Here is a 13042-nt window from a genome sequence, read left to right as displayed (position 1 = left end):
GCCAAGCAAAAGGCGCGATCGCAATTGCGCAAAAGGCGCGATCGGGTGGGGTGGGGGGGAGAAGCCACTGCCGCCGTGTAGAAGGTGCGATCGGGTGGGGTGGGGTGGGGGAAGAAGCTGCCGCTGCTGCACAAAAGGCGCAATCGGGTGGGGGCGGAAGAAGCCGCCACCGCGCAGAAGGCACGATCGGGTGGGGTGGGGGGTAGAAGGCGGGACAGCCCGCCCATCAGCTGGCCGGCGGGAGCGCGCTGGGAGAGGGCCCGGCAGGCGAATTACCGTATTGACCCGAGTATAAGCCGAGGTGAGTTTTTTAAGCCTAAAATCATGGCTAAAAAACTCAGCTTATACTCGAGTATATACAGTAAAACAGAATTTTTTGTCAAGGTAATAGGGCTATATTATAATGGAATGGTTCAGGAAGATGTTTAAATGTCTGTGTATCTGTTTGTTATATGTATTATCCTGCTCACTACATTGCTACTTGTGTAATACCATTTTTTGCATTTTTTAACATACCATATCTAATACTTGATGCTTTTAGATTTCTGCAATCCTAGTGCTATTACACTGCTTATTAGATGTCTCATCCTATTGACTTTATGTAATCTACCTTGAATCTCAGTGAGAAACTATAAATAGCTTAAATAAATATATATTTTGTGGAGAATATATTTTCAGTTTAAAATGAACTCTATGTCATATGTAAAATATATGTGAAGGTCTTATGTGGTTTTGAATATATGATTTTGACTTATTCTAGGTTCACTGGGAACTGAGTAGTGATTCTGATACTGCTGATGATTTCCTCCTAACCAGTGGCTCTGTCATCATTCTTGATCAGCAGAGGACATCTGAAATTGTTATTCCCTTATTGCCTGATGATGTTCCTGAAATAGATGAGAATTATGTGGTACAGCTGACTTCAGTGGAAGGAGGAGCTGATGTGGACTGGGAGAAAAGTACTTCTAGATTCACTGTTTTTGCAAATGATGAACCCTATGGAGTATTTGCCTTGTATTCTGAAAAGCAGTCAGTATTGATAGAGGAAGACCTGAGCCGACACATCCAAATTAATGTAACACGGCACGCTGGGAATTTTGCAGATGTTATTGTAGAGTATCAGATTTTATCTTCCAGTCAAGAACAGCTAATCGCTCCCGCCAATACAGTAGGGCATCTGCTAGTTAAAGAAGGTTCCAGTTATGGAGTGAAGACAGTGCCAATACATCCCCAGGTCTGTAACTTCTTGTCAAATTTTAATAACATTGTTTTGGTTGATATCTGTATCAGTGTTAGAAGTGGAGTTGCATACGTAGCATAGCATCTTTTGTGAGCAACAGCTGTGGCCAGCTGATGAGAGCCAGTGTGGTGTAGTGGTTAAGAGTGGCGGACTCTAATCTGGAGAACTGGGTTGGATTCTCCACCACATGAAGCCTGCTGGGTGTCCCTGGGTTAGTCTCTCAGAACTCACTCAGCCCCCCCACCTCACAAGGTGCCTGTTGTGGGGAGGGCAAGGGAAAGTGATTGTAAGCCGTTTTGAGACTTATTAAAGGTAGAGAAAAGTGGGGTATAAGAACCAACTCTTCTTCTTCTTCTGTTATTGAACCTGGTTGCAGCCTTAGAAATTCAGACATTTTATTTTGGAAGAAGGGCAACTTAAACATGTGCAGGTCAGGAGTGCCTGTACATATGCCAGAATTTCCCTTTTCGTGGAGAAGAATAGAAAATCTCTGTTGCTTCCAGTGAAGTTATTTAGGTTGCAGTGACTTGAGAGGCCACCTTTCCTGCATTTGTTTCTGATGGGCAAACAGGTCTTCCTGAAGGAAACTGGCAATATTAAGCTCTTCACCTGTAACTACATATTTTCCTGGATCGATTTTGGAAAGGCACATGCTCTTGCTAAAGAGCATTCTCCTAATAGCCCGAAGGCAGCTAACAGATTTTTTTTTAATTTAATCATTCTAGAAAGCACAAACAAAGATTAAAAAATAGGATAAAGTGAATCAGGAGAATAGCTGTTTAAGTCAGGAAAAAAGAATAAGAAACACAAACATCTCATTCACTTGAAATATTTTTAGGAAATCTTGTCAATACGCTTTGGACTACTTTCTGTACATTAGTGCACACCTGAGATGAAGTTTGCTGTCTGCTGGTATTCATAATCTGAACATTCTTATCTGTAACTATTTTGGGAAAGTAACACTGTTTGTGTTCTGAAACTGGCCTTACTTTTAGAGAACTTTGTAGATTTGCTGATTTGAATGTCCTCTACATAAGTGCCATTTGAGGACAGTTATATAAGCAATTTTCTTTTCAAGGTATTTCTCCCCCTGGGCTTGAATTTCACTCTGGAATTGAACAACGTAAGCCTGTTTAATGGCCGTGCCAATATTGTGCCTAAAATAGTAGAGACAGCAATTTCAGTCTCTCTTCCAGTTCCCAAGGAAGCTGCCAATTCTCAGGTACGAGCTTTACTGTAAATATTTATACCAACAGAGGGCAGAACAAACCCACTAATATGGATACAGAGGTGATATTAAAATGAATGTGATGACTAGCATGCTTTCTGATTGTTAGATATTGAAACATTTGGGTTAGTTATAAATGTACCCACTCGTAAAACTGGAGAGAAATACTTGTTTAATGTTTGTTTGTTTTTGCTGTGCATTTAGGATATGCCACGTAGGGAAACCAGGACTCCAGAATCTGTCATGGATCGTATTCCATTATGTTCTCTTTTCAAAAGTAGAATTCTAGTAGGGTTTCCCCCTTAATTCTAGAAAATATAACATGGGGGGGGGGGTTGTTACACACTTTCAAACCTGTCAACAACTTCAGTGAGTTTTTCATTAGATATCATTAGATTATATAAGAGGAGAAAAATCCATATCATTTTATTTTCTGCTTCTGCATGTAGGTGTATGGGTGCATAATTTTGCATTAATAAAGTAGATCACATTCCTGAAGGGGGGGAAGCTCCTTAGGAGCCAGCATGACCCAGCGCAGCCATGCTGACAGGGCTTTCCCAGAAGGGGAAGCCCGTGCCGGTGGGGTGGGGGTGTTCCCGGAGGTGGAACTGCCTTTAGGCAGCTTCCACAGCCCTTTCGTCCTGGGAACACCCCCTTGAGCGGCGGCAGGGCTGCGGCACCTTTTTGGGTGGCGCAGCCTCACTGTTCCCTAAGGGGCATTTCCCCCTTTTTTCTGTATTTTATTTTATACCATGCTTTCCCCCCCTCCGCAGTGGCTGCTGGCTCCTGGCCACTGCAGATCCACCCCCTCTTCAGGAGTGGGCTGGTAATTTTGAATTACATAGAAGAATACCCTGCAATGAGAATGCAAGGTATTTCTTGCTTTAAAAATTTGTGATTTGGGGATTTATCTTTGTATTACAAGTGATATCTGATATTCTACTGGTAGCAATATTCTATATATGATAAATTGATATACACAAATCTAAATTTATCTTCAGTATGACATGGCTATTACCAGTGGAATAACAGTCATGAACATGTAAAACTGCATGTCTTTTCCCCTCTTTTGATAGGTTGCCTTTGATTCTCTTCTGTTGCGAGTTACAAATATCACAACAGGGGTAACTCAAGCTTTGATAACTAGGGAAGGATTATATGGCTCGGTCACAGTAATTTGGACTTCTGGATATCCACTTGGCACTGTTCCAGAGTTCCTTCGTCCAGGCAACATTACACCAGCATCTGGTGAGAGTTTTAATTTTGCCCCTTCCCAAAGAGGAACAATATAACAGCACAGGATATAATATAACAGCTTTTGTTGGGGACAGTAGGAAAGAATTTTCTCCTAGACAGATGAACACAGTTGCACAGAACTCTTAGAGGAATCCTGATAAAGCTGTCTAAATTAAACAAAGGTGAAAATCCAAGTGGATAGAATGGAGCGTGTTTTTCCCTGTGTGTGTGTGTGGTATTTTTTAATAAAAACGTCTAAATGAAGCTATGAAAAAGAGAGAGAGAAATTGTTTTTGAGGAGCCATTTTAGAGTGAGTTAGATCATGGTCTGTCGCCCAAATTTCAAAAGTCTTCCTGAAAGTGAGTTGATCTCAGGATCCTGATCACTTCTTTTTTTGTAGTGTTAGAAGGAGAAGGTTCTTTTAGCACTGACAAAGAGATAATATTCCAACTTTCAGTGTTAGACAGAAGTCGGTAAAATGATTGTTAAATAGGAATAATCTCAAATTACTGTCCTTTTCCTTCATATTTTTCTTTTTCTAGGCACAGTTACCTTTTCTCATGGTGAACCAAGCAGAGCAATTGTATTTCAGATTACTGCAAACCCAAGTAGTCCAGAGGCATTTGCTGTGCATCTATCAGAAGTGCACAGCAATGTATCTGGTGGGGCTTGGCTAAGGTAAGAAAATTACTGGTGGTTGTGTGTTGCTCAGCAGCTATATGCAGCTAATAAAAAAACCCCTCCTGATCTCAGGAGTGAATGCTTATGATTGCCAGGTGGACTTCAGAATACTCAGCTTTATAGGTCAGACCTGCTTAGAGACAGAGCGATATGTTATGAGTAGTTGCATGGTTCCTTTCCCCATACTAAATGCTTAGTATGGATTTCAGGTGCTTTAAGAAAAGGAAAACATCCTACAACTCCCAGCTCTTGGGATGTTGCATTAGCAGCTTTGCAGGCCAGAGGAGGAGTGGGTAAAGAAGAGAGAAAACTCCCTCAGTCTTTCTGCCACTACTGTCAAAGCAGTAATGCAGCAGCGAGGAAATTGGAAGGGTGAAGAAATCACACTGAAGGTGCCTTTTTGAGTTGCCCAGGTTTGTATACCAATGCAAGAAATTACAAGCTTTGGTGACAGCACTAATCTGTAACTGGTAGTAGATACATGTAGAGTATGGGTTGGATGACTAGATTTCTCTGCAGGCTCACACTAAGAACCATGCAAAGGCACCAGCATGGAGTATGATTTTCCCATTGCCACTGTCCCACAGAAGTCCAAAATGCCCCCTGAAATGCTGTTGGGTATATGAGGGAGAGTATGAGACCCTCAGGGACAGGATTTTGCAGAGCATTTCAGACTACCATGGAAGGGGGGCATGATGCTTCGTCTTTCAGCTTGAAAGACTAAGATGAATTCAAGGTGTAGATTTTTAATTTTGCACACCACACTTGATTTGGCTTCGGCTGTTGCAGAAGGCAAAGCTCTGCTATATGGCTGGAGGAAGATTATTTTCAGAGAAGTGAAAGGGTTAGTAGGTAACAATATCTTTACTTATGTTGTACCAATCCCTTTTTTTGTGTCCCCATTGTCTCAGTTCACTTTTTCCCACAGATGTATGTTCTTCCCAAATTCAACTTGCATATGTTTATTTCTTGTCGTAGATCAGGTTTCACCGTTGCTGAAATTGAGCCAATGGGAATCTTCCAATTTGCTCCTAATTCGAGGCATATTTCAGTGCAGGAAGATGTTCAAGTGGTCAGGTTATATGTACAAAGACTGTTTGGTTACCAAAGCAACTACACCAAATTGTTGTATCAGACAGTTGCAGGAAGTGCCAAACCACTAGAAGACTTTGAACCTGTTCATAATGGAGAGCTTGTTTTTGGAATCTTTCAAACGGAGGCTGTGTTTGAAATCTTGATAATTGATGACAGCGTATCAGAAGGAGATGAAATGTTTTTCGTGAACTTAACATCTGTAGAAGTTTTAGCTCCTCAGGAGTTGGACTTGACATGGAATCCACGTCTGAATCCGGAATTTAGCGTTGCATCAGTTATCCTATTGGCCAACGATATCCATCATGGAATCTTGAGCATTGGGCCTGCTGTTATTTACACTGAAGAAGATTCCAAGCACAGTATATCAAACACAGTTCTGATTCATATCAAAAGGACTCAGGGGTTTGTGGGCAATGTCTCAGTAGCCATTAAAACATTTGGTGGAATAAATGCTCAGAGCTGGATAGGGGCATTCCCCTTTGAGACTATTTCTTGGGTTTCCAACTTGACGTGGGCAATGGAAGGGGCAGATTTTGAAGAGCTGTCTTTGTCTGTGATGTTGCTGGATGGGGAAGGAGAAAGCCATGTGTCTGTCACAATTCTTGATGACGATGAGCCTGAAGGACAGGAACTCTTTTATGTTGCCCTCTCTGATCCTGAAGGTGGAGCTCTGATTGTGGAAGGCAGTGATGAATATGGGTTTGCAGGTTTTGCAACCATAATTATAAAAGGTAATATTGTTTTCATCTATTCAGTAAATAATTGAATTCTGCCAGGTGAGGGTGTTGTCGTTTATTTAACAGCACTGTAATTGTACATGGCATTGTTATATTGAAATCAACTCACACTAAATTACAGTGTGCCAGATTCTTTTATGATTCTAGTGGACCCAAGACAACCATGTACCCTGATGGGCTAGGTTTACAGATCGAACTGATTTATGAGGTGGAATAGCATAATTTCATAGTTGTTCAACTTGAATGTCAGTGAGCAAAATTAGGTGTAGCCTTTTCAGGAATGCCTGAAGAAAGCATGCACCTATGGCTGATGCCAGCAATGTTTTTAGAAATCTGCACAGCCTTGGTGGCCCCACCTACTTTTAAAAAATACTTCGTGGGTGCCAGGAAAAGTTTCAGCATGCACAACAGGGGGACCCTTGCTTTGTTAGCTCCAATGTTATAACAAAGATAATTAACATCACCCTATTAAGGTAATTGACAACACCATTTTGCTCATGGACAGGAACAGACATGGACAGACAGATGAACTACCAGTGATCCATTTGACAATTGTAGCTAGTTCTAGTGCAGCTTCTTAGCTCATCTTGGGTCCTTCTCTTGTGCAACCTACTTAGACAACAGCTAACTGATTAAAGAATTAATGTCTAGTTCCCCAAATTTCCAGTGAGTTCATGCAAAGAATGCACTTGTGAATGCTGGCCAATATAACTATAATTAGCTGCTTCAGCCAGTGCAGTAAGGGTATGATAGCTTTTGGAGAGGGACATTAATTCAAGGTTGTAGCCTGCAGGGAGATTTTGTGTGTGTGTAAAGTGCCTTCAAGTCGCAGCCGACTTATGGCGACCCCTTTTGGGGTTTTCATGGCAAGAGACTAACAGAGGTGGTTTTCCAGTGCCTTCCTCTGCACAGCAATCCCGGTATTCCTTGGTGGTATCCCATCCAAATACTAACCAGGGCCAACCCTGCTTAGCTTCTGAGATCTGACTAGATCAGGCTAGCCTGGGCCATCCAGATCAGGGCGCAGGGAGATTTTAGGGTCTCTTTAAATGGGCTGTAGAATGGTATAGTATAGCTTGATCTCATCAGATCTTGGAAACTAAGCAGGTACTGTACTTGGAGGGGAGACAACCAAGGAAGACTCTGCAGAGGATGGCAATGTCAAACCACCGCTGCTTTTCCCTTGCCTTGAAAGCCCCTTGCGGGGGTTGCCATAAGCTGGCTGTGACTTGACAGCACTTTATACTCACAGTGTCTTAAATTACTGGCACTTAATGGCATACAGTGGCTTTTAAATAACTGATTCAATGTAATTTGTTTCAGTCTAATTTGTTATACCTACTTATTCCACGAGAACGACAAAACAAGAATAATTGGCTCTAATTCACTTAAATCAGAAAATTGTTTTGTCTCTTAGCCGTTTCAGTTCAAATGGGAGATATGAATAGGGTACTGGTTCAGCTAAATACTGGTTCAGACATAACCACGTCTCTTAAAGTTTGTGTAAATATCTCAGTCTTTTGCATAAATTCTTTAGGAAAGGTATGACAGGACATTAATAGGGAAACATCATTTGCTACATAATTTGTTATTGTTTTTTCCATTTACTACAACATTGTAGTATAATTTGTCCTGACCTGGTGGGCCCAGGATGATCTTGTCAGATCATCTGAGCTAACCAGGATTGGCTCTGGTTAGTACTTGGATGGGAGACCACCAAGGAAGTCCAGGGTCACTATGCAGAGGGAGGCAATGGGAAACCATCTCTTGCCTTGAAAACCCTACACAGTTGCCATATGTTGGCTGCAACTTGACGGCACTTTCCGCCACCATACTAAAGTATTATGGAGTCCATATATACCAACATTCATCAAACAGTTGACAGTCTTCCTAATAATTTTGTGCAATCTGCTTCTCATCCAGGAAATGATCTTCAGAACGGCATTCTGGGATTCTTTGGAGAGGCACAAAGTGGCCTTGTGCTCGATGAGGATTCCGAGAAGAGGGAGGTGCAGCTCATTGTCTCCAGGCAACCAAACAGGTGCAGGCAACGGCTGATAAAAAAAAGTGCTGTCTCCACATGCTGTAATGTGCTGGGTTGAAATCAACGATGCCGCTATTAGCAGAAGAGGTTATCATGGAATTTTATAATAAATCTTTGACTTTCAGATGCTCTAATAGCTCAGTGCAATTTGGCAAACTTGCCTCGTAAATTCAGAGTGTGATTTAAACGAGTCGACCGCTCTACCAGAACTGAACAAAAATGAAAGAATTAAACATTCTATCAGCCTGACTCATATACATAATAGCTGAGATGTGAAATTAATTTCCTTGCTGTATGCACACATGTGTGATTTATTGCTTATCCTACTAAGGGGCAGTGGTCAGTTGGTTAAGGCTGGAGATGCTAGGTTCAGAATTCGCATGTCCTTAATATTAACCTTCCCTACATTCATCTGTAAATGGATACCTCATCTTTTATGTTGGGGAAGCCAAAGGCATGGTGTTGGCCATATATTTAAGGGATTAACAGTGCCATCCTCAGCAGAGTTACACCCTGAGGATGGCACTGTTAATCCCTTAAATATATGGCCAACATGCCTTTGTTGTCATTGAAGTCAATGGGCTTAGAAGGTGTAACTCCTGTTAGGATGGCACAGTAAATGAAGCAGCCTTTCATTAAAAACATGCTTAGTGTTTAGATCCTAAGGTTTCAATATGTCAGATATTCCACTCTAAACTTGGTATGTTTTTCTTTTTATATTTGTCAAGGAGAAGGTGGGTGGACTGTATGCACCTTCATTTGTTACAGTGACTGATATTGTTGGCCGGTGTGGTATACTCACTACATTTTCATGGGACTTTTGCTACCACAGAGATTGTCTCATGGAACCTCTTATACCTTCTTGGTCCAATTCCATGCCATTTTACTGTGCCCAGCCCTCAAATGACCATGAATGCCACCAGCTCATCTTTACTTTGACTTGTTAGCCATGGGGAAGTTCAAAGCATTTTAATCTTCATATGGAAACAGTTGGAATACACCAGTACAAGGCTGCAGGTCTGAAACCTAACATGGACGTGCACTGAAGGTCTGAATTGAAGCCTACAGACTAAGGACCAAAATACAAGTGATGCAGGCCATGGGCCCATCCCGTGGTCACCAACACCAATTTAAAAGCATTTGTAGGTATTTAAAAATTTCCATGAGGCCCCAAACTACATCAGACATGTGGTACAGTAGCCCCAGGAGTTCTCGTTTCCCTATACACACCTTTTCAAGTGCAAAAGCACCCCCATGGTTCTACAGTTGAAATGGCTTGGGGGGGGGGCAAGAGCTCCTGGGGCTGCCATGCCATACACCTGATCAGGATCGGGGCCTCATGGCAGTTTTTAAAGAACTACAAATGCTTTAAAATTCTGTTGGCGGCCATGGGATGGACCCATGGCCTCTGTCGCTTATATTTTGGCCCTGAATTTAGTTAATCTGTACAGCAAATCAGAGTAGTATTGGGAAATGTTACGCTAGAAATATGTATTTCTTTCCTTGTATTTATTTCACTGTTCAACCATTTTAAAATACACAAGGGGGGAAATGTGAGAAAGGTTTAGGCTTTCCTAAAAGAGTGTTTACTTCTGTCGATGCATTTATACTGATTTGCTTTGTTGATAGGGCTTTCGAAGATGTGAAAATCTTGTGGCGTGTGACTTTTAATGAAACATCAGTTATCCTGCAGAAAGATGGTGTGAATCTAGCAAATGAACTGGTGGCTGTCTTAGGAGTTACTACCTGTAATGCCAGTGAAACAAAATGCATCATCTCTATTGAGATAAAGCCTGATAATGTAAGTATTTATTATAATGAATTAGTTACTTAGATGCCACTTCAGAAATCCAAAATGTTTAGGTCTTCTAAGGGACAAACTGACAGAAGGAGATCTATTTATGATTTCCTGCATCTTTAAAAAGTATTAATATGAACTGTAGGACCCCTACTTTGAATAGGGACTGAATGGTTAAGCCTTTCCATCCATTCTAGTTTCCTCGTACAGATTGCCCCCATACCTGCAGTTTTCTCCCGTTGGGCAACTAGGAACTCATGTGGGGATATAAACATCATGGGATGATGTTATTCACATCTTCTTGTACCTCTGCTTGGATACACATCAGACACTCTTGAAGTTGCTGTTAAGAAGAAAAAACCTGCAGGGAGAGCAGTTCATCCATGGGCCATTGACCCTTGCACCTTGCGCAGTTTGTTTCTGCCTCTTTGTCCTGGATGTGAAGGCAGATGTAGATGTGATTAAGGATAGAACACGGAGAGGAACTATGGGATATGGGGGGAGTGTGCTAGAGGAATAGTAAATTCTTTTCTGGCATTACCATACCTCAATAATTCCATTGGCTCTGAAGCAGCATCAACCTCACTTAGGAAGAGGCCTTAAGTAGCAAATGTCCAGGTAAACTTTAATGTTACTGTGTCTTGCAAGCACTCATTTCAGTCCAGTGCAGGAGTGCAGAAGTTATTTAGCCATTCCAGCTTTCTCTCGCTCGCTCTCCCCGCCACCATCAAACCAATTTTTAAGAGTTTGTTCCCACTGTGCTGTTTGCTGCTTAGTGCCATGGCTTAGTACCATGTCTGTGTCTCCCTCACCTTCTGCACTCACTACCAAACAAACCAGTATGCTTGGTTGACACTCTACAGTAGTGTTTAACCACTGCCTCCTCCCCTTTCTCGTCCTCTTCCACCGAGCGCACAGCTTTGGGAGGGACACACATGGAGCAGTAAGGGGGGGAAGGGGATACCCGTCTAGCCAGCCAGATCAGCCAAATCAACCCTGGCGATCAGTGGAGTGACAGATGTCGCAGCCAGATCGCCCTCACATCCGGTTGGCATTATGTGTTCTTGCTTGCTTCCTCGGTTATGCTTATATACTATATGTTATGTAATGAAGTTTGAGATTTCCAGCAAAATTACAAATTTAAAATGTTTCTGAATTACTGAAAATGCAACATTTTAGAGAACCTGTTTTATTTGTAACTCTTTAATGTGAATGATATACACTGCAAGGGGGGATGGTTTATCAGATATATTATGAACATCCCTACAATTATAGCATTTGAAGAGAGCTGAAATATTGTCAAAGAAATACTCTTTAAACATTAATACAACTAGTGGAGAGTCCCTTTCACCAGAACAGTCTTTTGGATGATGCTTCTTCATGTACAAGTGCCTTAAAACCAATTTCAGTTTGAAAATTGTAACCTGGGAATTGTTTGATGATTAAAAACAATAGTTCCAGTTTGCTTTCTTTTGTGTGTGTGCACATTTAAAACTTTGAGGGGATTCATCTTTTCCCTTTGAAGAAAAAGATGAAAGGACACATAAAGTAGAGTTTGTTGTGATTGTTTCCAAGTAAGAGCTTATTTACATGGCATACTATTCCTGCCTTAGAATGACAGCTGTAATGATGTCAAGAGTGTTAATCTGAATGCCTTAGATAAAGGAAGTCCTGGTGATCCTGAGAGCAGCCATGGAGATTCCAGAGAGCTGCTGTACCCAGCATTTCCTCACTGCTTTTTCAAGGATCTTCAATTACAAGAGTCCTTGTGGAGCTGATCCCTTGATATGACAAGCATATGGCACAAAAATAACGCTTCAGAGAGGAGAAAACATTATTAACAGTGCCTTTTTATTAACATATGCCTTTTGTTAACAATGAACACAAAGCTTTGAATCTCCTTTTTGATTATCAGGTACCTGAATTTGAGACTTCTTTTTTTGTGGAGCTTTACGATGTGAGCGCAGGAGCGGCATTAAACGATAGCTCCCGATTTGCCTACATATTAGTCCCAGAAAGTGACTCTCCTCGGGGCCTGATATGTTTTGCTGTGGGGTCTCGTCTGGCTGTGGCCCATAAGAAAACCACTTTAATTAGTCTCCAGCTGGTTAGAGATTCTAGCCCAGCCCTTACCATCTCTGTTGACTACAGAACTCAGGTAGGAATGCTTCATGTGTTTTGTTCTTCTCTAATAAAGGAAAAAGTTAGTAGATGTTTACTTTTCTCACAAAGTGCTAATACCGTATAACAGTAATGTGTAATAGAATGAAGAGTCTCCATCATTGGACTGATATATGTCCTCTAAAATTATTAAAATGTAATCTCAGACAGTACCAGCTGACTGTCAAACTTTGCCTAGATGCCAGCTTGCCCCCCTTTCCATAGAAATACTTAGAATTCATTTCAGCAACTACTGAAATGGATACAGGTTGAATTGATGAGTTACAGTCTCACGGGCTATATTTCCTAAAACAATGGCTGTTCTTAGTGTATGGTTGATAGACGTAGGGAGACCTGGGTTCAAATCTCCATTCAGCAATGAAGCTTCGCTGACCTTGGGTCAGTGACTAGTTCTTAGCCTAACTTACCTCAGCAGGTTGTGGTGAGGATGAGAAGGAACAGTGGCTTGAGTGCGGGTGGAGGAAACTCATGACAAATCCACCCCAAGCATTAGACTAGAGCTTATTTTGGAGCCTATTTTGGGGTGGTGACTGACGCATTTATCACACTTTCCCATCACCATTGGATCTACTTGGAGCTAATCTGGTTCTGCAAAGTCTTTTCCATTCTCACCTCTGGAGAAATGAGAGGAACTCTCAATGGCAGGCTGTGTCCAGTTCGCTTTACAGATAAAAATTGTCTGTATCTGCTGCAGCTCTGTTAAGGAACAGAGTTCTGGACGTGTCTTTGGTTTCATTCAGTAGTGTGTCTGTGGGGATATCTTTCAGTGTGCACAACGCGAGGATGTAAACAGGACTCTTA

General features: G+C 41.7%; 1 protein-coding gene across 1 annotated transcript in view; it reads left to right on the top strand.

The window, feature by feature from the left end:
- Window positions 1-13042, top strand: part of ADGRV1 (adhesion G protein-coupled receptor V1) — a 321712-nt gene that overhangs the window by 141592 nt on the left and 167078 nt on the right. Inside the window, exons 70-77 of the mRNA XM_056849141.1 lie at window positions 761-1234; window positions 2319-2462; window positions 3545-3716; window positions 4248-4383; window positions 5365-6212; window positions 8142-8259; window positions 9892-10063; window positions 11976-12218. Of these exons, the coding sequence (XP_056705119.1) occupies window positions 761-1234; window positions 2319-2462; window positions 3545-3716; window positions 4248-4383; window positions 5365-6212; window positions 8142-8259; window positions 9892-10063; window positions 11976-12218 (2307 nt within the window). The remainder of the gene's footprint in view (window positions 1-760; window positions 1235-2318; window positions 2463-3544; window positions 3717-4247; window positions 4384-5364; window positions 6213-8141; window positions 8260-9891; window positions 10064-11975; window positions 12219-13042) is intronic.

This window comes from Euleptes europaea, chromosome 4, assembly GCF_029931775.1.
Source record: "Euleptes europaea isolate rEulEur1 chromosome 4, rEulEur1.hap1, whole genome shotgun sequence".
NCBI classification, from domain to species: Eukaryota; Metazoa; Chordata; class Lepidosauria; order Squamata; family Sphaerodactylidae; genus Euleptes; species Euleptes europaea.
The sequence above is the reverse complement of the archived record's forward strand: the minus strand, read 5'-3'. Positions and strand labels throughout refer to the sequence as shown.